This window comes from Camponotus vicinus, unplaced genomic scaffold, assembly GCF_025532165.1.
Source record: "Camponotus vicinus isolate PSW18456_S1 unplaced genomic scaffold, iyCamVici1.0 SCAF_11, whole genome shotgun sequence".
NCBI lineage: Eukaryota > Metazoa > Arthropoda > Insecta > Hymenoptera > Formicidae > Camponotus > Camponotus vicinus.
This window is the reverse complement of record NW_028141947.1, coordinates 3,584,451-3,608,699: the sequence shown is the minus strand read 5'-3', so window position 1 is coordinate 3,608,699 and position 24,249 is coordinate 3,584,451. Positions and strand designations below refer to the sequence as shown.

The window sequence follows — 24,249 nt, the reverse complement described above, 5'->3', positions numbered from 1 at the left end:
AAAATTAAGATTTACATTGTTATACTCTTTTATCTGAACCGTAAGTTATTCAAATTGTTCACAGTCAATTCATGTCTATTGCTGTTTTTATTCAAACCACCAAAAAATCAAAAAATCTAATTATCGATTTCAATATTCCAGTGTATACTTGAAAAGGACCACAACCATATGGTCGAAACGTCGTAATTTTTAACAAATAAACAAGAATTTTGGCTAGTTTTGGTCGATTATATATATTTTTTAATGATCCCCATAAAAATTATTCTTTACGAATGTGTTTCATTAATGTACTGCTAATGTTTTTAATTTAATAATAAATTATATGGCATAATTCTTGGAGCACGCTACTACTATTCCACAGTATAAAAAAATCTTTCTCAATTTTAATTTAAAAATCTGCTTCGTCATAAGAAAGACACGATTATTGATTTGATCGATTTAAGGGATTTGAGGGATCTTGTTGTTTCATTCATATATCCACCATATAAATTTGAAAGAGTGAGCAAGAACCTAAAAAATAATCGTTATTCATTATATTCTCTTATATACGATACTGTAATATTATACTCTAGTGTTAAGTTACGTTTTTTCATTAACTTGCTCCAAGACAATTTACCGATACAAACTCGTAATAATATAGTTAATAAAATTTCATTTGAATGTATATTGTAAATTATAAAAATTCTCAAATTTTTGGTAAAGGAATACTACTTTTAAATAGTATAAAAGAATTCAAATATATATATTTCTAGATATTTTTATATTCTACGTAACGGTAGCCTCTTTTGTTTTATGTCTGTTTCAACCAACGTCGTTTAACTTTAATCTTAGCTTAACTCACTCTTTGTCTCCTTCTAACTGTTCCTTTAGAAAGAGACAAAGAATGAATTAAGCTAAGATTAAAGTTAAGTGGCGTTGGTAGAAATGGCCATTAGACCAATGCGAAATAGACGGCTCTGCCTTCTTACGGCGCTCGATCGCTAGCACGAATTTGGAAAGGGACAAACGGCACCGTACTTTGCTATTACATACCGTTTCTCGATCGAAACGTCTGTTAACGACCTCAGAAGTTGTGTGTTTACATATGACATACACATTTATTGTAATATCGCCAAGTGTTGTTAGTTTTTGGAAGTTTCTCGAAGTAATAAGAAATCATAAGTGCGCATATATATTTTTCATGTTACACGATAGTGGATAAAACATTAATTTATTGCAGCTAATTATTGTAACGAAACATACACTTGCATAGAATTTGTGATATATCTCATTATACAGAGTAAGTTATTCAAAATTAAGTTTATTTTTATATATTTGTCTTAATTCCTTCTTTTCCACTAAATCATGGTAGAGACAGTACTGTGTTTAATTTGTCCGTTTGTACTTTCTAACAAAAATATATTTTTACAGATATCTAAGATAAAAGTAGTATCATGTTTCTAAAACTATTGTTAAGTAGCAGTTTAACAATCATCGTCGCGGCGGCTTTTTTAACCGACGATCAGATAATTAAAATATCTCAAGAAGAGATAAACTGGCACACGAATTATATATTACCGCCACAATATGATATCATCGTTACACATATCGAAAAAAATATTCTTGTCAGCAACTGTAGTATACGTATAACGATTACACATCCAATATCAAGCATATTATTGTACTTACACGTAAAAGATATTGGTCTAACTGCGTCTTATTATCCATATTATTATTCCATATATGATATTGAAAAAACGATCATTTATCCATCGGAAAAATCTATGTATGATATTGAGAAAAACATTGTCAAATATATATTCGCTAATGATCTATCGCCGGGATATTACGTCATAAAATTAGTTTATAATATAACTGAAGATACAGGCCTAAAAAACTTTTATAAAAGAGATGAGCGTCAGTGGTAAGTAACTGTTAAAATGTTAAATATATAGTAATTTCACGATGTTTATGAACAAACCCTGGTACAGCATTCTATTTCTATTTAAAAAGTATTTTCTAAGAAAAACACATTTATACATAGACATGTACGTATCTGAAATGTTTCCATTCTTAATTATATGTTTCTTAACATCTTTTAGTAAAACATTTTGCAATTTAATATTACCATTATTATTAAAATGAATGTAAGCTGCAAATAAAAATTAATTTAATTAAAGTAGTCAGCAATAATACACGTCTTATACAGCATTTTATTGTCAACATTCGAACGAAATCAAATATTCCGGTAGAGTTTCGAATTGTTTTCAAAATATAAGTATGATTTTGAAGGATTTATATTTTTATAGAACTTGCTTATTTGAAATTTGAAATTTGAACAAACATTTAAGCTTTACACTTTACTTTGACAATACCAAACATTAGGAAATTCGTTTCTAATATAAGAAAAACTTATAATTCAGAAGGAAAACGTTTCCAGATATATGTTTATATGAATTCTTTTTATCCTCATAATCAATAAAAATCATTATCAAAATTTAATTAGATCATGAACACTCACAACTTTCATAAAAACACTCTGCATATAATATATAAAATTAAATATACAAGCTATACTTATGCTGTTTCATGTATTTAAACGTGCATTTACACACACCCATACTATTTAGAAACAATACTAATTTCGCCAATAACTAAGACATATATACATATGTGTTTTATTTAATAAACTATCACTAAAATAGACAGTTTCTTGAACTTGTATAAAATTATGTAAGGAATCGTTGCTAATATATCAATTAAAATCAATTTAAAAAAGTTATTCTAATACTGTTTTATATTAAAATTTATTTTAATTTTATTAAATTTTCATACTAAATATTAATTATTAAATATTTATTTTGTACCTGTATATTCTAAAATAAACATTTTATGAATCCCGCACAACTAAAATATATGCAACTTTTATACAATTTCATTGAAACCACTTTTGCATAAGGTTTTTGCGGTGTTTTTTATTATTGTTAATTCATATTTCTAAATGTGATAGGTTGGCAACGTATGTTGATATTGGGATCCAACACATGATTCCGTCTTTGCCCGGATTTGAATCTTTAAGAACCATCATGCTCTATAGGCCCATCTATAATATAATTGTAGAACATTATCAAAACTATACAGTTTTATCAAATGTACCGATACAAAAAATAGAAACGAATGATAAAAACACGACGAAGACACATTTTAATACGTTTGTAAAGCCTATTTATCTTTTATTTCTGACTAACCGAATTAATTTATCTCTTATGCCTAGTACAAATGAAAGTATCAGAGTTAATATGTGGTGTAGAATGCACTGCGAATTTGCACACAAATTTGCTGAAAATATAACTTCGTACTTGTTCGATAAATGGAAACGTTTGAATAAATTTTGGCAAATAAATCATGTTGCACTTCCGGATTTTCAAAACGAAAGCATCATAAATCTGGGCCTTATTCTTTACAGGTAACTATATAATTAGAAAAAATTAATATATTTCGAAGATGAAAAAAAGGATAACAATTCATGGTAACTAAAATTATTTACATATCTTTTCTCTATTTTTAAAATATTATTTGAATATATTTTAAAAAATAAGTAAAATTATATGAAGCAATGAGAGGAGAAACATATCTAATCGTTTATTATTAGTCCAGTTTATTATTTGTCCAGAAACTTATTGCGATTTTTGTTGTTTAAAATTTGGCGCTTTTTTTACGTTCTCTTTCTTTTGTATCTATGTTATATCAATTTAAAAGCGCAAACTTTGCTCTACATTTTAATAAAAATAACTGTGTTTTGATATTGGTTTGCGATTTATTTAAACTATGAAATTAAGAATGAAAAAATAGCAAATTCCAGCGATTTTTTTATATGAATTCAAAATGAGTCGTAAAGCAGCTGAAGGCTTGCAATATTAACGATGCACTTAATCCAGGAACCGCTAATGAACGTACAATGCAATGGTGGTTTCCGTAAATTTCAGTGGAGATGAGAGCCTTGAAGTTGAAAAGTTCTGGACGATTGCGATTATTGACGACGACCACTTGAAGGTGTTAGTTGAAACAAAGTCACGCACATTGATTCGAGAACTAGCGGAAAAACTTGGCGTAAGCAAGTCAGCTGTTTCTGATTACCTGGAACGAATTGGAAAAACAAAAAAGCTCGACAAATGGATGCCGCATCAATTGAGCGAAAGAACCGTCACTTTGAAGTGTGTTCTGCATTGATTTTGCGTAAACAAAATAATCCGTTTCTTGATCGCATTGTAACGTTTGATGAAAAATGGATCTTGTACGATAATCGTCGACGTTTTGCACAATTGTTTGACCATGATGAAGCGCCAAAACACTCTCGGAAACCAAATTTGCATTAAAAAAAGATTATGGTGACTATTTGGTAGTAGTCAGTCGAGATAATCCATTACAGCTTTTTAAATTCGGGCGAAATTATCGCGGCAGAGAGGTACTGTCAAGAAATTGGCAAAATGCATCAGGAACTGATACGTTTGCGTTCGGTTGGTCAACAGAAAAGTTCCAATTGTTCTACACGACAATGTTCGACTACACGCCGCACAACCGACGCTGCATTAATCAATTGAGCTATGAAGCTCTATGAAACTCTGTCTCAGCCATTATATTCGCCGGTTTACTCACCAACCGACTATCACTTTTTTAAACATTTCGACAATTTCTTGCTGGGGAAAACCTTTAACAATAAAGCTACTGTCAAAAACACCTTTGAAGAGTTTGTCGCTTCTAGAAATCTAAATTTTATGCTACAGGAATAAATAAATATTGTTTCTCGTTGGCAAAAATATTTAAATTTCAATGGTTCTCTTTTCAATTAATAAAGTTCACTTGACATATTAATAAGTTTCACTTTTAAAATATGCGTATTAGAACTTGAAGGTTAAAAACCACAATAACTTTCTGGACAACCTATATCTTCAATGTACATCAACTTATACGAAAAGTATTATTAAAATATATATATTTTATAATCATAAAATTGAAAATTACAAATTAAAATATAAAATTGTAAATTAAATAATTATATTAAGGTATAAGTATAGGCATTAATAATAATATATAATTAATATGTTAATTTAATAGAATCATTTAATTATAAATTTGGAAATACAATATTTTTTATGTGTTATTATACAACAGAAATAGACATTATTTAAAATTTTCAGAGAAGCAGATATTATCTACAATGACAATGTAGATTCTGTTGCGACTAAAATCAAAGTTGCCCGCTTCATGGCCCATAAAATAATACAGGAATGTTCTTATTATGAAAATCCACTTTGGCCGTTATCCTCTTTGTTAAATGAAGCTATTGTCGCATTTCTTGGATCATATGTCACCAATCAGGTTATTTTAAGCATTTTTTAGCGCAAAACATGCTCACTAGCAAACAACATGATGGATATATACAGGGTGGCCCATTTTAATCCATCCAGTCGAATATCTCGATAACCAAGCCCGGGAGAGAAAAATGTTTCAGACAAAAGTTGTTTGGCTTCAAGGGGGCCATAAGATGGTACCATTGGTTTGACCTTGAAGAGTCATTTGAAGGTCACGTGAAGGTCACTTCAATTTTTTTAAATGGAATATCCTATATACTTTTCCATACTCTTGTAGTTTGCCTCAAGAGCTTTCCAAAACACTATAATTAAACATTTTTTCATTAAATACTTTTCGAGTTATGAGGCTTGAAATAATTTCTTAATTTTACATAAACCATAAAATATCTAGTAAAATATTCATTTTCCAATTATCTTACTTTAATACTTTTATGTACAAAATAATGAGAGGAATCAATTGATGTAAAGAAAACACATAGTTGTTTTTAAGAAAAAATATGGAATTGTTAATTGCAAATTACATATTTTTTCTTAAAAACAACTATGTTTTTTCTTTACACTAATTGATTCATCTCATTATTTTGTACATAAAAGTATTAAGGTAAGATAATCGAAAAATGAATATTTTACTAGATATTTTATGGTTTATGTAAAATTAAAAATTATTTCAAGCCTCATAACTCGAAAAGTACTCAATGAAAAAATACTTTATTATAGTGTTTTGGAAAGCTCTCGAGATAAGCTACAAGAATATGTAATAAATAGGGGGTTCCATTTAAAAAATTGAAGGTGACCTTCACGTGACTTTCAAACGACTTTTCAAGGTAAAATCAATGACACCATCTTATGGCCCCCTTAAAACCATACAACTTTTGTTTAAAACATTTTCACCGAAATTGTCATGGTTTCGAGATATTCGAGTGTGAAAGTTAAAATGGGACACCCTGTATATATATATATGTGTATATATATATATATATATATATATATATATATATGGTAAATATTTACCTTTACACAGCCACACCCAAATGACTTGACCTTGACATATATTGTCAAGGTCACTGTCCTGAGTAACATCCAAAAGGTTTTAGGCGTCGCTCGTTGTTTATTAAAATGTTATGAACAAAAGAAGTTTCATAAATTCATTAATACATTTATCGAAAGAAAAGTCAATTGTTACATAATTTCACATAGATTTGTAACTACCTATGCAGAGAGAAGTGTATGAATTTAATACAATTGAATACAATTGAAAAATATCACAAATGTATATGCACACACACACACACACACACGCTGGGGGTGCAAGGGGGGCCTTCGGCCCCCGCCGGTAGGCAAGGTGAACCTTGCTTTACAACTTACAGCATATATCCATTGTGATTGAACTCTTCGCAATGCGTCCCCTACCGGCGGAGTGGCCGCGGGAGGGTGGGCCGAAGGCCCCCCTTGCACCCCCCGCGTGTGTGTGTGTGTGTGTGTGTACACATACATTTGTAATATTTTTTAATTGTATTAAATTCTATATATATTTAAATTGTTTCTTTACAATGTCATCCTCAATTATAATCGATATACAGGGCGATCCTGAAAAACGATCCGTCTATAAAATGACATATTCCTGACACCATTCTAAGACAATTTTTCCTTTACCAAAATTTGATTTGAAGCGTAGTTTTTGAATTATGAGCAAAAATAGTTAGTAAATCACGCGTCGAGTACAGAAGGCAGGCAGGAGCGGCGCGGCGTGCCGCGAGCGCGGGCGCAGCTGACCGCCCGACGGGTGATTATCACCGCATGAGTCGCTAACTATTTTATCTTATAACATAAAATTATGCTTTAAATAAAATTTTGGTAAAGAAGAAAATGTCTTAGAATTACGTCAGAAATACGTGTTGCTTAAAATAACGTTATTTTAATAATGAAAAGTTGTTCCGGATCGCCGGCCGTCCGACGTTGCAATCAGCTGATTGCTACACGCGATGTGTGTATGGCGGAGTGTGTGCGTAAGAGAGAGAGAGAAAGAGAGAGAAAGAGGGAGAGAGGGAGGGTAGGAGGGACAGACATTCATACACACGCACGCACTTTTTTTCTCGCTCTCTTTCTCTCTTTTACGCAACACTCATACACTCTCTCATTCAGTCTCACTCACACTCTCTCGGTCACTCACTCACTCACTCACCTGCTTACTCACTTGCTCATTCACCTTGTAGCAGCGTAGCGAATCTTCATGCTATGTATTGTTGTATCTGCTGCACGGTTATGATTGCTAGAGATGCGCGACACATTGAAATTTTTTCGATTATTAGTCTCACACTCGATTGACACAATACAGATTACGCGATAACGAGTTTACTGTTTATTCACTCACTATTGATTTATCGATACCAAAAATTACTTTCAAAGAAACGCGAATGCAAACAGCACATGACTCGACGCGAAGCGACGGACCGCGGAGACTGCGCGACCACAAGAGTTATGTTGCCAGAAACGCGACACGCGACATCTAACAAACGACTTGCGCGTGGCGCGTGATTGACGCGAGATAAGACGAACGATCGGCTAAAACCTTCGCATTGCGAATGCGGTAGAAAACATGAAACGTATAATGACATACTTACAAAATTAATTATTTATTATAAATAATAACTATTAATAATTTCAAATTATAATAAATAATTATTATTTTAAAAAGCATGTGTTATACGTTATTACGTTTTCGAAATTATTGCATTCACGATGCGAAGATTTAAGTCAATCGCAAGAATAATGTAATTAAAATTACATTTGGAAAAATTTATTTTTATTCTGCTCACAATGAAATGTTCCAACGTGAAAATGTATTGGTCGCTCTGAAAAGAGCGGATTGACTAAAAAAAATTTTAAAGCAGATGCTCAAAATGCCCGCCATCCATCCTAATGCAAGCTCTCATGCGTTTTAATAAGTTTCTTTCGACGTTTTCCATTATTTCTTCGTCAATATTCCAAATAGCGAATCGTAATCTTGTCTCCAGATCTTCAATATCTTCGGGAAGCGTTTTATAAATTACTTCCTTGCAGTATCCCCATAAGAAAAAATCTAGAGGATTGAGATCCGGAGATCTTGCGGGCCAACGTATCGGGCCGTACCGACCCATCCAGCGTCCGGGAAAATTCTCGTTTAAGTAATTCGTAACGATCCTGGCGTTGTGTGGCCCAGCACCGTCTTGTTGGAAGATAATATCGTTTCTTTCAAATAATGGCACATCTTCTAAGAAATGTGGTAGATTTTCTGTTAATAAATCGACGTAGATTCTTCCAGTTAAAATATCTGGAAGAATAACTGGACCAAGTATTTCAGTGCCCATTATTCCAGCCCATACATTAATCTTCCAACGAGTTTGAAAATTTCGAAATCGCGTGACTCTGGGATTTTCTTCGCTCCAAAAGTGCATATTATGCACATTAAAAATTCCTTCTTGTGTGAATAGCGATTCATCGCTGAATATCACACGAGAGGAATATCTGGGATCTCGATCGACGTTTCGCAGAAAATTTTCGCAAAACGTTCGTCTTGCAGGGTAATCTGCTGGTCGTAAATGCTGCACGCGTGTATAATGAAACGCGTGCAACTTTTCTTCTTTTAATATTCTTTGTACGGTTGTATAGGATAAATCGTGTTCTCGAGCAACTACCCGAATACTTGTTTCGGGATTATCCTCAAAAGTACGTATAACTCTCTCCGTGTTCCGTACATTTCTAACATCGCGATTTCTCCCAGCGTCGTGTTTGTTCGGCAGGACACTGCCAGTATCATACAGTCTTTGAGCTGCTCTAAGTATGACGCGACCCGATGGATGTCTTCGGTTTGGATATAATTCGGCGTATCTTCTTGCAGCAGGGTTTTGCTGCCCGTGACACTCGCCAAGTGCCATCAGCATGTCATAATATTCTTGACTTGTGTACGCTGCCATATCTTCTTCGCGCTTATTGATAATCGCTGATAATCGCAGGCTTATTGATTGCATCATCGATCGTGCGTCTAATTTATACGATCTTCGCTGGGGGTCTATGCCCCTCCTCGCCTCCCGCGACCAATCGCGAATGTAGCGGACGCTAATTAGTGATTGGTCGCGGGAGGCGAGGAGGGGCATAGACCCCCAGCGAAGATCGTATAAATTAGACGCACGATCGATGATGCAATCAATAAGCCTGCGATTATCAAGACGAACGTTTTGCGAAAATTTTCTGCGAAACGTCGATCGAGATCCCAGATATTCCTCTCGTGTGATATTCAGCGATGAATCGCTATTCACACAAGAAGGAATTTTTAATGTGCATAATATGCACTTTTGGAGCGAAGAAAATCCCAGAGTCACGCGATTTCGAAATTTTCAAACTCGTTGGAAGATTAATGTATGGGCTGGAATAATGGGCACTGAAATACTTGGTCCAGTTATTCTTCCAGATATTTTAACTGGAAGAATCTACGTCGATTTATTAACAGAAAATCTACCACATTTCTTAGAAGATGTGCCATTATTTGAAAGAAACGATATTATCTTCCAACAAGACGGTGCTGGGCCACACAACGCCAGGATCGTTACGAATTACTTAAACGAGAATTTTCCCGGACGCTGGATGGGTCGGTACGGCCCGATACGTTGGCCCGCAAGATCTCCGGATCTCAATCCTCTAGATTTTTTCTTATGGGGATACTGCAAGGAAGTAATTTATAAAACGCTTCCCGAAGATATTGAAGATCTGGAGACAAGATTACGATTCGCTATTTGGAATATTGACGAAGAAATAATGGAAAACGTCGAAAGAAACTTATTAAAACGCATGAGAGCTTGCATTAGGATGGATGGCGGGCATTTTGAGCATCTGCTTTAAAATTTTTTTTAGTCAATCCGCTCTTTTCAGAGCGACCAATACATTTTCACGTTGGAACATTTCATTGTGAGCAGAATAAAAATAAATTTTTCCAAATGTAATTTTAATTACATTATTCTTGCGATTGACTTAAATCTTCGCATCGTGAATGCAATAATTTCGAAAACGTAATAACGTATAACACATGCTTTTTAAAATAATAATTATTTATTATAATTTGAAATTATTAATAGTTATTATTTATAATAAATAATTAATTTTGTAAGTATGTCATTATACGTTTCATGTTTTCTACCGCATTCGCAATGCGAAGGTTTTAGCCGATCGTTCGTCTTATCTCGCGTCAATCACGCGCCACGCGCAAGTCGTTTGTTAGATGTCGCGTGTCGCGTTTCTGGCAACATAACTCTTGTGGTCGCGCAGTCTCCGCGGTCCGTCGCTTCGCGTCGAGTCATGTGCTGTTTGCATTCGCGTTTCTTTGAAAGTAATTTTTGGTATCGATAAATCAATAGTGAGTGAATAAACAGTAAACTCGTTATCGCGTAATCTGTATTGTGTCAATCGAGTGTGAGACTAATAATCGAAAAAATTTCAATGTGTCGCGCATCTCTAGCAATCATAACCGTGCAGCAGATACAACAATACATAGCATGAAGATTCGCTACGCTGCTACAAGGTGAATGAGCAAGTGAGTAAGCAGGTGAGTGAGTGAGTGAGTGACCGAGAGAGTGTGAGTGAGACTGAATGAGAGAGTGTATGAGTGTTGCGTAAAAGAGAGAAAGAGAGCGAGAAAAAAAGTGCGTGCGTGTGTATGAATGTCTGTCCCTCCTACCCTCCCTCTCTCCCTCTTTCTCTCTCTTTCTCTCTCTCTCTTACGCACACACTCCGCCATACACACATCGCGTGTAGCAATCAGCTGATTGCAACGTCGGACGGCCGGCGATCCGGAACAACTTTTCATTATTAAAATAACGTTATTTTAAGCAACACGTATTTCTGACGTAATTCTAAGACATTTTCTTCTTTACCAAAATTTTATTTAAAGCATAATTTTATGTTATAAGATAAAATAGTTAGCGACTCATGCGGTGATAATCACCCGTCGGGCGGTCAGCTGCGCCCGCGCTCGCGGCACGCCGCGCCGCTCCTGCCTGCCTTCTGTACTCGACGCGTGATTTACTAACTATTTTTGCTCATAATTCAAAAACTACGCTTCAAATCAAATTTTGGTAAAGGAAAAATTGTCTTAGAATGGTGTCAGGAATATGTCATTTTATAGACGGATCGTTTTTCAGGATCGCCCTGTATATGCAAAGGTCAAAGAAATTGAGATGTTCTTCAATATGTTTATTCCTTTATAACTTTTAATACGAAAGGTCTATTATTGTACATGGTGTCCAAAAATTCTGTGAATCTTATAAAGCTTCTTTTGTTTGTAACTTTTTAATAAACAACGAGCGACGCTTAAAACCTTTTGGATGTTACTCAGTGCAATGACCTTGACAATATATGTCAAGGTCAAGTCATTTGGCGCTGGCTGTGTAAAGATAAATATTTACTATTATAGCGTGTAATTTTTTTTATAAATCAGAATGTTAGGCGAAGATTCTACATTTACAAAGAAAAATGAATTTTTAAAAAATGCTAATTTTCAAGTAAATCTGCAACATACATAAATAATACAATTTAAAATATTTTTACATTTTTATGTTTCTTTTATTTTGTGTGTGTGTCAAAGTCACTATGTTACATTTGTCCGACTTTAAATTATTATACAGGGTTTGTCAAAAGTGTGGAAACCCCTAAATATCTCACAAACGGTGCATTTTAGAAAAAAATGTTTCAGGCAAAAGTTGTTTGGTTTCAAAGGGGCCATAAGACCGTACCATTGGTTTGACCTTGAAGAGTCATTTGAAGGTCACGTGAAGGTCACTTCAATTTTTTTAAACGGAACACCCTATATATTTTTGCACACTCTTGTAGCTTATCCCGAGAGCTTTCCAAAACACTATAATTAAGTACCTTTTCGTTAAGTACTTTTTGAGTTATGAGGCTTGAAATAATTTCTTAATTTTACATAAACCGTAAAATATTTTGTAAAATATTCATTTTTCGATTATCTTACCTTAATACTTTTACGTACAAAATAATGAGAGGAATCAATTGGTGTAAAGAAAACACATAGTTGTTTTGAAGAAAAAATATGTAATTTGCAATTAACAATTCCATATTTTTTCTTAAAAACAACTATGTGTTTTCTTTACATCAATTGATTCCTCTCATTATTTTGTACATAAAAGTATTAAAGTAAGATAATTGGAAAATGAATATTTTACTAGATATTTTATGGTTTATGTAAAATTAAGAAATTAATTCAAGCCTCATAACTCGAAAAGTATTTAATGAAAAAATGTTTAATTATAGTGTTTTGGAAAGCACTCGAGATAAGCTACAAGAGTGTGCAAAAATATATAGGGTGTTCCATTTAAAAAAATTGAAGTGACCTTCACGTGACCTTCAAATGACTCTTCAAGGTCAAACCAATGGTACCGTCTTATGGCCCCTTTGAAACCAAACAACTTTTGCCTGAAACATTTTTTTCTAAAATGCACCGTTTGTGAGATATTTAGGGGTTTCCACACTTTTGACAAACCCTGTATAAAAAAAAAGAAAAATATATTATCATTCAGATTCCACATAATATATGTATACATATAGAAATTGTGTAATAAGATAATTTTGCTATATAATATATTTTAATAATTCTCGAAATATTTAGTTTTAAAGTTATATGTCGAGTAATCGTTTTTGTTATTAATATATTATATTTTTAAATTATTTATTCTATATTTTAAGAGTATAAGAGTATAACAAATTTTTTTACATACACGTAGAAAGTAGCAGCCTTAATGCATATTGCTATTGTTATTGTGTGTGTTAAATATAATATTAATTAAATAAATACATTTAAACCATTTTCTATAGGCTCTCCCAAGTACTCGGATGATGGACTTGTTTGTGGTACAAATTCAACACGAATCCCTTCATTTCGATACTGAATATAAAACATCACTTTACACACAATTCAGCACAATCAACAGTTCTGTTGAAAATTTTCGTTACATTAGAGGTATGATTATATAATTAGAAATTCATTATGCGTAAATTTTTGAATATAAATGCTTAAAAAACAAACAGAATAACTGATAAAAACTTTAATTTTATATATAATCTTTTCATTATACACATGCACACATATATACATACATAATGGAGCTGTAGTATATAAAATTATACATATATAAAATATATTACATACAGGGTGTCCGATTCCTGAGTGACCAAACGAAAAGTAATAGTAGATTGGGTCAAACTGAGAAGAAAAGTCCTCATTTTGCAAAATTCGCAATAATTATTAAAAAATAAGCAAAAATGTCTTGGTACATAAGAAGCGGTAAACCGCTTGTAGTGTGTGATTATTAAGTGATTAAACAAAAAGTGGTGATAGACTGGGTCAATCCGAAAAGAAAAGTTCTCTACCATATTGCAAAATTCGCAATAATTATTAAGTTATAGGCAAAAATGTCTCAGAGTATAAGAAGCGGTAGACAGATCGCTTCTCATGCGCTGAGACATTTTTGCCTATAACTTAATCATTATTGCGAATTTTGCAAAATGGTAGAGGACTTGTCTTTCCAGTTTGACCCAATCTACCACCACTTTTCGTTTGATCACTCATTAATCGGACACTGCGAGGGATCTACCGCTTCTCATGCGCCGAAACATTTTTGCTTATTTCTTAATAATTATTGCGAATTTTGCAAAATAGTAGAGAACTTTTCTTCTCAATTTGATCCAATCTACCACTACTTTTCGTTTGGTCACTCAGGAATCGGACACCCTGTATACAGGATGTTTCCTTTTAAGTGATACAGTCGATTATCTCGCGAACCGATGATTTTATTGAAAAATTTTTCGAACGAAAGTTGCATAGCTTGAAGGGGTATACATGATGAAAATATGGACTTGATTCGTCTCATTATTTAGTACATTAAAGTTTTAAGGTAAGATAATCGAAAAATGATTATTTTACTAGATTTACTATTTTATAGCTTATGTAAAATTAAGACATAACTTGAAAAGTACTCAATAAAAAAAAAGTCAGGTCAAGGTCATTAATGCTTTTTTAAATGAATCTCTATTTCTTTATTACATATTCTTGTAGATTACCTCGAGAGCTTTTCAAAATGCTATAATAAAGTATTTTTTTATTGAGTACTTTTCAAGTTATGTCTTAATTTTACATAAGCTATAAAATAGTAAATCTAGTAAAATAATCATTTTTCGATTATCTTACCTTAAAACTTTAATGTACTAAATAATGAGACGAATCAATTGGTGTAAAGAAAAAACATAGTTGTTTCTAAGAAAAATATGTAATTTGCAATTAACAATTACATATTTTTTCTTAAAAACAACTATGTTTTTTCTTTACACGAATTGATTCGTCTCATTATTTAGTACATAACAGTATTAAGGTAAGATAAAATGAATATTTTACTAGATATTTTATAGATTATAAAATTAAGAAATTATTTCAAGCCTCAACTTGAAAATCACTCAACGCAAAAATACTTTATTATAGCGTTTTGAAAAGTTCTCGAGATAAGCTATAAGACTGAGCAATAAAAAATTGGCATTTCCGTTTAAAAAATTAAAGATGACCTACATGTGACCTTCAAACAATTATCCAAGGTCGAATCAATGGCACCATCTTATGTTCTCCTTCGAGTCAATCAACTTTTGTCTGAAACATTTTTCTCTAAAATCATTGGTTTACGAGATATAGCACTGTAAAAAGAGACACCCTGCGTAGACGAAACTCTCTGCGAGGATCAAGATTAGATGTAGAATGAACTTCGCTTTGTCTTACAAAGTACACTTCGTGGACGCAATGAGTTCCGTCTCCCTCCCCCTTATTCCTTACGGGAGAGTTCTACTTCCAGAACGGACAACATAATGCAAACGTATTCCTTTAAATATAAAATTTTGTTTCGACTACATTATATAGTACAAAGAGTATCTTATTGTAAATTAGTACAATGTAAACTAACCTCATACATAATGCTTTTAATATCATATTATGCACTTTTACCATAATTATTAATTATTATTTACTATAACTATTATCTTATTCATATTCTGATGTAAATTATATAATTATAGTATCCAGTGTATTGCGTATATTACAACACATGATTTCTGAAGAGATATTTTGGCAGAGTATCCGTATATATGTAAAGGACAAGTAAGTAATACACTATATTGCTATAATTACTATTTTTATTTAAATTAAATTAATTTTATTTTTATTTAAACACACCGTTTCTTTCATATTTTATTATCTTTATTATTACCATTTCCAATACTTTTTACCTTCAATGTCATTAAATATTCAAGATATATTTTCATTTTATATATACACTTATCTTAAAAAGTAATCAAGTTTGGCCATTTCTTTTAAATTATAATTTAAACTGTAGCATCAAATATTTATATAAAAATTATAAATCATATGATTAATTTTGTAATTAATTATATATTTAATTAAATTAAACATAAAATATAATTAACAATTTTATTTGTGATAATTATATATATATATATATATATATATATATATATATATATATATACATATATATGTATATATATATATGTAAATATAATTAACAATTTTATATTGTGATAATTATATATATATATATATATATATATATATATATATATATATATATATATATTTGCTTATAATACTTTTCGTTAACACATCAATAAATTTTGAATAAATTTTATAACTTTAGTAAGCCAACTTTTAATTATTTTGGTGAAGTTATGGAGAACCTTTCGTCCATTCAAATGTCTGCAGACAATTTACTTCTTATAACGCAGCTAATTAAGTCTCCAACAAAACGAAAATGTCCTGTAATGAAAATAGTACGACATTATAATGATCCCAGACTGATAAAAGCAACGATATACAATACAAATTTAAATAAGATGGTGGATGGTTACGCATCTAAGTCGTATATTACGGAGTTGGGTAATTTTATAGTATTTAATCTAAAACAAACTGGTAAGTTTGCAATAAATTTATTACATTTTATAGTGTTTATCATACATACACATTGGAGAGAAAGATTTACATTATTAAAAATATTATTCATTATATTATGTATTATATTCATTACATTTATTATACATTATATATACATACATACATTATATATACATACATACATACGTACAATTATTAGAAATATTCAATTTTCATGCAAAATGATTTTATACCTAATATAATATACAATTTGCATTTCCATTTATGTTCACTTTATGATACATTTTTTATCTCCGTTAATGTGCAAAAGTATAAGTACAAAAGTATAAACAGATACTTGAGCTGATAAACCCTTTGAAAGAATTATATATATATATATATATATATACACAAAATTTATTTATTTTCGGCAGGATATTATCGAGTCAATTACGATATCGAAAACTGGCGAAGAATTGCAAGTTATCTAAATTCTAAAAATTATAGGAAATTACATGTTTTGAATCGTGCCCAAATTATCGACGACGCTTTCCACTTTATGATAACAAACCAACTTAATTCCACTGTATTCTGGAATATTACGAAATATCTATCACGAGAAACAGACTACGTGGCATGGTATCCTATGTTCAAAGCTTTAGAATATCTGTCCAATATCTTTCTATTTCAGGAACCAATATATTTTAATATCAAGGTAATAACACATATTATAAACAATGTCAGTAGTGATGTCTTAAACATACTAAAAACATGTTACTTATTGCACATATTAATATTGTGTGCACTTATAACAATACTTATTAAGTGCTTTCCAAAAAGATACATACAATAAAATACATGTAGCTAGAAGAAATTTGGTTAGGTATTTTAAATATACATGTTTTGGATGAAAGATAAATATATTTGTAAATTAATATTCGAATAGAGTATATACTAATTATAAAAAGTTGGAGAGGAAAATAGAGAAAAATATGAAAATTGTTACCATTTTTAATCAAAGCATGATATTCATAATGACGATTTAAATATCATTAATTTTTAGATAGAAAATTAGTAGGAAACATATATGTACATCAGTTATTTGTGTGTTTAATACACACACAAACAGTTAAAAAGTTATTAAATTATATTATACATATAATGTCTACATGTATGTCTATATGTCTACAAAATATGTATTTTTGTATGTATATTTTGATATGGACATGTGTGCATGTGTTAAGCATGTGTGAATATGCACGCAAGTAAAATTCAAATTTGTGTAAATACGTATACAATATAAGTATAGCTATACATATAATAGATATTTTTATAAAAAGAAATTTAGAGCTGTTTACCAAGACAAAACGTTCTTAATATATAAAACCATGTAAAATATATTTGCGCAAGATATCTTTCGGTATGGCAAAATATAATGCAAGAATCAAGAAATATAAAATTTATATCAAGTAACAATATAAATACATATAAATATATATATATATATATTTATATATTTAGGGGAAAATGCTAAACTTACTAAACGATTTGCTTAATAAACTTAAATACGATGAAGTTTCTAATGAACACGATTTTACAAAGAGTTTAAGAATGGAAGCTGCGAAATGGGCATGTAATCTTGATGGTCGCATATGCATAGAAAATGCCCGACATAATTTAAATCGACATCTCGCAGACCCCGAAAAGAACACGTAATTTTTCTTATATATTTTCGGTTATTTTAATTTAATTGTTTTGTAGATACATGTGCAATGTTTATTTCATTATTTAAAATTATCAAAAAATTATTCAAAATTATATATCAAAATTGAAATTTATTATGTTATGTTATGAAATTATAATTTGTTAAATTATTTAATCAAAATATAAGATTAATATGTGCAAAACTTTTATATTAGAATTTGTTTTTTGTTAAATCTCGTAGGCTTTTGCCATGGTGGAAAGAATGGACATACTGTCAAGGTTTAAAAGTATTGTACTATTCTCTTAGCAATGAAGATTCTCCTTGGTGGGGAGTACATCGTCTGGGAAAAGAAAAATTTAAATCTAAACTTTTAAAATTTCTCTCTTGCCCTGAAAATTCACAATTTATCAAAAACTATCTAAATCTAATAAAGAATGATAGTACAACATCGATTATGTTTTTAAAAGATTTTTTCGATAAAGATTATATTAATTATTTTCTTTTTACTATCGCGAAGCATGCAAAGAATTCTGCAGTACTCAGTTTCATATTACACAATCTTGCAAATATAAAACCTAAGTAATACAGTTTTCTCCGTAAATATATATCTATCATTTAACAATTTATGTGTGTATCAATAAATTTATTATTTTACTGTTATAGACAAGTTAGCGAGTATGCATCGTTTATTATTATTATTAATCATGTTTATTCTACGAATCAACTCAAAGAGGTAAAAATTGCATGTGTTTATATATATATATAAAATAAATAACCATAATGCGACATCAATTTATCATTAAATATTGTTGTTCAATATAATCAAAATAATCTGTTTTAGATAAACGACTTCCTAACAAATATATTTATTAGTCTATTTCCAATTGAATTAAGTGAATATAAGAAGGTAACATGGTTTTCACATATGAAAAAGAAAGATGTGAAAGTAAAGGTAAATTTTATGAATATCATTTTATCGAATATACATATATTCCGTTATTAATCGTTGATATTTTTTGTTTTCATACAGAATATATTAATTTAGTCACAGTATCTCAAAGCGACAAGCAAAAATTAATGTTATCTAATTTCTTTTATAAATAACCATATTTTTATTTCTAATTTCCAAAAATATACTGTTTTTAAAATACACTTCTCAAAAAAAACAAATAGAGAATACTTTTTGTACCCTAAAAATTGGGCTATTTTCAAACCGCCGAAACTCGTCGAAAAATCATCGTAGATAAAAAATTAGAAAAGCAAGCTTGAAAGCTTCGAAGCTTGAAGTTTCAACTCTAATGCGCAGTTGGTGGTTTTTAAAATTTTTTTATCTTCCTTATTCTGCGTTTTAAAAAAGAACACACTGTTTAATTCCTTAAAATTATGTATTTTTAACACGCAACTTAACTCTTGATATAAAAGGGGCCGTGGAGCTGGGACGATTGTGTCAGGGATAAAATAAAATATTCTTTGCTAATAAACTCTGTTACGATACTTTATTGGAAAGCGAAACGACCCGACACTCGCGTGATTACTGCGTAATGACGAGTGCACGAAGATAAAGAGATGCGCATACCGGGGAGGATCGACAAAAGAAAAAAGTCTTTAACTGAGAATCTATTACATATCGCCACGGGAGTCGCCACATAAGACGATATAACATTAACAATAAAATTTTCTCGAGAAATTCACCTCAAGTTCTATAAATTACATTTTCTCTGCGAAAAGCTTTTTTAAATATTTTCCTCCGACTTTTTTTGACCGAGTAATATAAAAAATAAATACGATTTTGAAAATAAACCAGCATTTTTTAGATATGATGTTGATACTCGGCGAAAAATTGTCGTAGACAAAAAATAAAGAAAGCATTTTGAAGCTTGAAATTTCATCTTTAACGTGCTCGTTATCTCGCTATCGTTAGTTTCTTTAATTTTTTATCTTCCTTGTTCTATGCTTTTAAAAAAGACATTGTTTTGTTTATTAAAATTACGTATTTTTGACACTCTGTAGTTCGATAAAAAATACTGGTTTATTTTCAAAATTGTATATTTGGTCAAAAAAATCGTAAAAAAATTTAAAAAAAAGCGTTTTGGCAAAAAGCGTTTCAGGCAAAATGTAGTTTATGAAATTTTAGTTGAATTTCTCGAGAAAAATTTTTTTATCAAGTTTCGGTGTGTTAAAAATATATAATTTTAAGGAACTAAACAATGTGTTCTTTTTTAAAGCGCAGGATAAGAAAGATAAAAAAATTTTTTAAAATCACCAATTGCACGTTAAAGTTGAAGCTTCAAGCTTCAAAATACTTTTTTTATTTTTTGTCTACGATGATTTTTCGACGAATTTCAGCGGTTTAAAAATAGCCCAATTTTTCGGGTACAAAAAGTGTTCCCTATTTTTTTTTAGTAGTGTATTATAATTCTTAGTGAATAAGAGAGTGAGAAAGAACATAGGAGTAAGCGAAAGCAAAAGAGAAAGAGAATTTCTTTACTTGGAAATTTTAGTGATCTTAATAAAAAATAGATTTATATAAATTTTAAAAAGAGAATTTATAGCTTTGAGATGTTAAATAGCTCTTAGTTAAATAAATTGAAATATTTTTTCAATATGATTGAGAGAGTTATTAGGTAATGTGATTAGCATACTCTAATATTACATGAGTCATTTGTTAAACTAAAACTGTGATAATGGTAGGTTAACACAATAATTAACGCAATGGCCTGCTAGATATAATAATTATAATATTATAATATAATGATATTTTCTCTGTAATAGCCATATCTCTTATAAATTTCTAATTTTATATTTAAAATCGCTAATTCTAAATTCTGTGAATTTTTATTTGTCAAGAGTTACTTACAAAATATTACTTATAAACATTCTTTGCAGACATAAGAATTGTTAAATAAAATATGGTGCAACACTATGCACATAATGTAATAGAACACGTAGTATAATAGGAGTATGATTTCATTTTTGTTTCAGCAACTTCATCTCGATATTTTTTCGCCTACGCTTTTTTATAGGGATTAGGGATTATTTATTTTAATAAAAATCTTAAATTAAGACTTCGATATTTAGTATCGCATTGAGGAAAGAAATGTATTCCATGTATAACGATTTATTTTGAAAGAAAAATTAATTTTCTCTGAAACTGAGGTTATAACTGTCATCTGCATTTCACTTTCTCTTCCTAGTTCGAAAAATTTAAATTTATGTTTCACATTTAGAGCTTTACTAATTTCTTAAAATTCATATCACTTTATTCGATTGCTGGCAAATTTTTTACAAATATGCGAAACCTGCATAGAAATCGACATAGTAATTTAAAATGTTTACAAACTTATAAATTCCGTTTTTTCTTCGGGATAACTAAAATTTTGATTCTGAGAAGAGAATATAATCTTCATAATCTATAATTATTATTTATTCCAATTATATTTAAGATTATTGTTATAAATAAAATGTTTATAATATATATATATATATATATATATATATATATATATATATATATGTATGTATATGTATATATACGAGATAATATTTAATATAGTATTTATTGATAATTGATAGTTGCTATTCACTAATAATTAATATCGATATAATCTGTTTTAGACAAGCGAATTGAATAGATATGTCGAAGAGGTCGAAAGTATTAAGCAATATATTTTAAATATTCAAAGCAAGATACAAACACGTTTTTTCGAAATCAAAAGTCAAAAAAATTACTTTCAGAATTTTGTAAAATATCAATAAAATCCGTTTAATGAAAGTAATAATTATGATGCGAATATATCTATATATCTTTCTTTAAAATAGTTATTTATAATGTTTACAGTTATCGATTTATTATTTGCTTATGTGCATTAATAATATATAATTAAATGCATTTACAAGGATTTATTTTATCCTGCAATTCATATTTGCACTGATGTTTTTATATCCTTATTTACATGAAGTAATGCAAAGTGTAAATTATATTTATAATTATAATATATAAATAATTATAATTAAATTATGTTATATTATAATTAAATTAAATATAAATTACATTCATAATTATAATATATAAATAATTATAATTAAATTGTGTTATATCATAATTAAATTATGTTGTATTATATGAATAATTCTAATTATATTAAATGAGAAAGTATCTGCAATATATTTAACATTATATTATTAATGTACTAAAAATGTATCATCTAATTTAAATTGTATTCTGATTTATTTTTTAAATTGTATTTGATTCGTTCTATATTTGTAACTTTATTTATTAATATTTATTAATTTTATTATCTTGAATCAAATTTTTATTATAAGTATAATATAGGTATAATAATACATATTAATATTTAAATAATATCTGAAATTAAAAATTTATAAAACATATTATAATTCTTTAATATTTATATATACATACAGGGTGTCCCAGGTATCTTCCGTCCAAAAAAAAAGGCAGATTCTCTGACCAATTTAAAAACGATTTTTCCTCAGCGAAAATGTCGAGGGAGATCATTATTTTTTGCATATTCCCAATTTTTGTCATCATGTATCTTTCTAACTAAGCCTTAAATTAAAATTCTATTAAAGTAAACTCTACCTAAAATTAACTAAAGAATGTGATTTTATTAATATTTTATTCTCATAAGCCTTAGTTTGCGAAAAACTCTTTATTTTCAATCGTTTATAACTCGAAAACTATTAGTGCCGCGACATTTTCGCTGAGGAAAAATCGTTTTTAAATTGGCCAGAGAATCTGCCCTTTTTTTTTGGACGGAAGATACCTGGGACACCCTGTATATAATAATAATTTTATATATATATATATATATATATATATATATATATTTATATATATGAATGATAAATTGTTGTTATAAATTTAATATGTATTATTAATATTTTAAATATATAGTATTAATTGTTTGAAACTCACGAGCTTTGTAAATTTCATATAATTTTTAATTTATAATAAATCACATGGCATAATTTTCTTATACACCTACATGTCTATTTCTTTATACTTCTTGTTACATATATTTAAAGAAATGTAACATATATACACTCGCGTGCATTCGTGCGAATATTTACACACGCACGCGCGCACTAATGCAAACAAATTATTTTACGCGCCTACATGAGCAAATAGCGATATTTTTGAATAAAAAAGAAATTATAATCATGAATCATTTTTTTATGTAATTTATAACAATATAGAAATTATCAAATTTAATTCACTTGATGTCACATAAAAGTCACTGCTTTTTGTTAGATTGCTATATTGATATATAGATTAATATGTATATTCGTGAATCGCTGCATACTATCCGATTTCAATCCGAATTCAATTTTTGGATGTTCGTTTGAAAAATGGCGTTAATTACAAATTATTATTTAATAAATTTCTCTTTTCTAAAGCATCATAGAAATAATTCATATTTTAATTTATTTTTCATTGAGGAATATTGTGCTTCTTTAGTTCTGTTTGATTTAAGTTTAATTCCATGTCTCATATTTTATATTTATTCATTTTTTCTTTTAACTGAAAAAAAAATTTTATTTCCAGCTGTTTCTTTCTTTCTCTATTTGTTTATATTTTTGTCATGTGTTATGTTTAGATTCTACGTAAAATATTATTTCACATGCGCCATTAAATTGTTTTTATGTAAGTTTCACACAAACGAGTAGATGATTCTCTCTCAGCGTATATCCATGTTCTATGATAAGAAACATAGAGATATTGTAAAACTAATTATTCGTTTGAATAGCATGACATTATAAGACAGTAAAATAATTCTCGTTATTACATTTTATCAAAACAGGACCGCAAAAATCTATATAATCGTAGATAAAATATATTCGAGCTATGATTTATATTCTCTCCGCATATTGTAACGTTATAACTATAAAAAATAGATTGTGTTTTGATGATTATATCATGAAATATGTAGAGATATTCCTGTTAATCAATTTTCGCCTAAACATGCTATTTATATAACTTGTGTAACGTAATAATTTTTATGAAGAAATTTAAATGAATAGTATGCTTGAATGCAAACTATATAAAATCGTAATTGGAATTTCGCCCATATTGGATAATTTTGAAAGGCATAATTCACGAGTTATATTTTTTATTACTTTTATTATATACTCTGCGTACGAATTTAGAAGTCCAAGAAATACGAGTAGATTAGGATATTGTGTGAAATGGAATCAGG

At 29.5% G+C, this 24,249-nt stretch overlaps 1 protein-coding gene across 1 annotated transcript; it reads left to right on the top strand.

The window, feature by feature from the left end:
• The first annotated feature begins 971 nt into the window (after nucleotides 1–971).
• LOC145961234 (aminopeptidase N-like) lies at nucleotides 972–21,810 on the top strand. The gene is made up of 13 exons (XM_083081225.1): nucleotides 972–1,279; nucleotides 1,411–1,903; nucleotides 2,990–3,445; nucleotides 5,178–5,358; nucleotides 13,212–13,356; nucleotides 15,453–15,534; nucleotides 16,091–16,362; nucleotides 16,758–17,038; nucleotides 17,845–18,035; nucleotides 18,269–18,607; nucleotides 18,692–18,761; nucleotides 18,870–18,980; nucleotides 21,644–21,810. The coding sequence occupies exons 2-13, from the start codon at nucleotides 1,434–1,436 to the stop codon at nucleotides 21,782–21,784; spliced, it is 2,739 nt and encodes a 912-aa protein (XP_082937351.1). The 5' UTR covers nucleotides 972–1,279; nucleotides 1,411–1,433; the 3' UTR covers nucleotides 21,785–21,810.
• Nucleotides 21,811–24,249: the final 2,439 nt, after the last annotated feature.

Coding starts and splice junctions, on each gene's coding strand:
- LOC145961234 (XM_083081225.1), top strand. CDS start 1,434: ATGTTTCTAAAACTATTGTTAAGTAGCAGTTTAACAATCATCGTCGCG. Junction 13,357..15,452: donor AAATTTTCGTTACATTAGAG/GTATGATTATAT, acceptor ATATAATTATAG/TATCCAGTGTATTGCGTATA. Junction 18,608..18,691: donor CTTGCAAATATAAAACCTAA/GTAATACAGTTT, acceptor TTACTGTTATAG/ACAAGTTAGCGAGTATGCAT.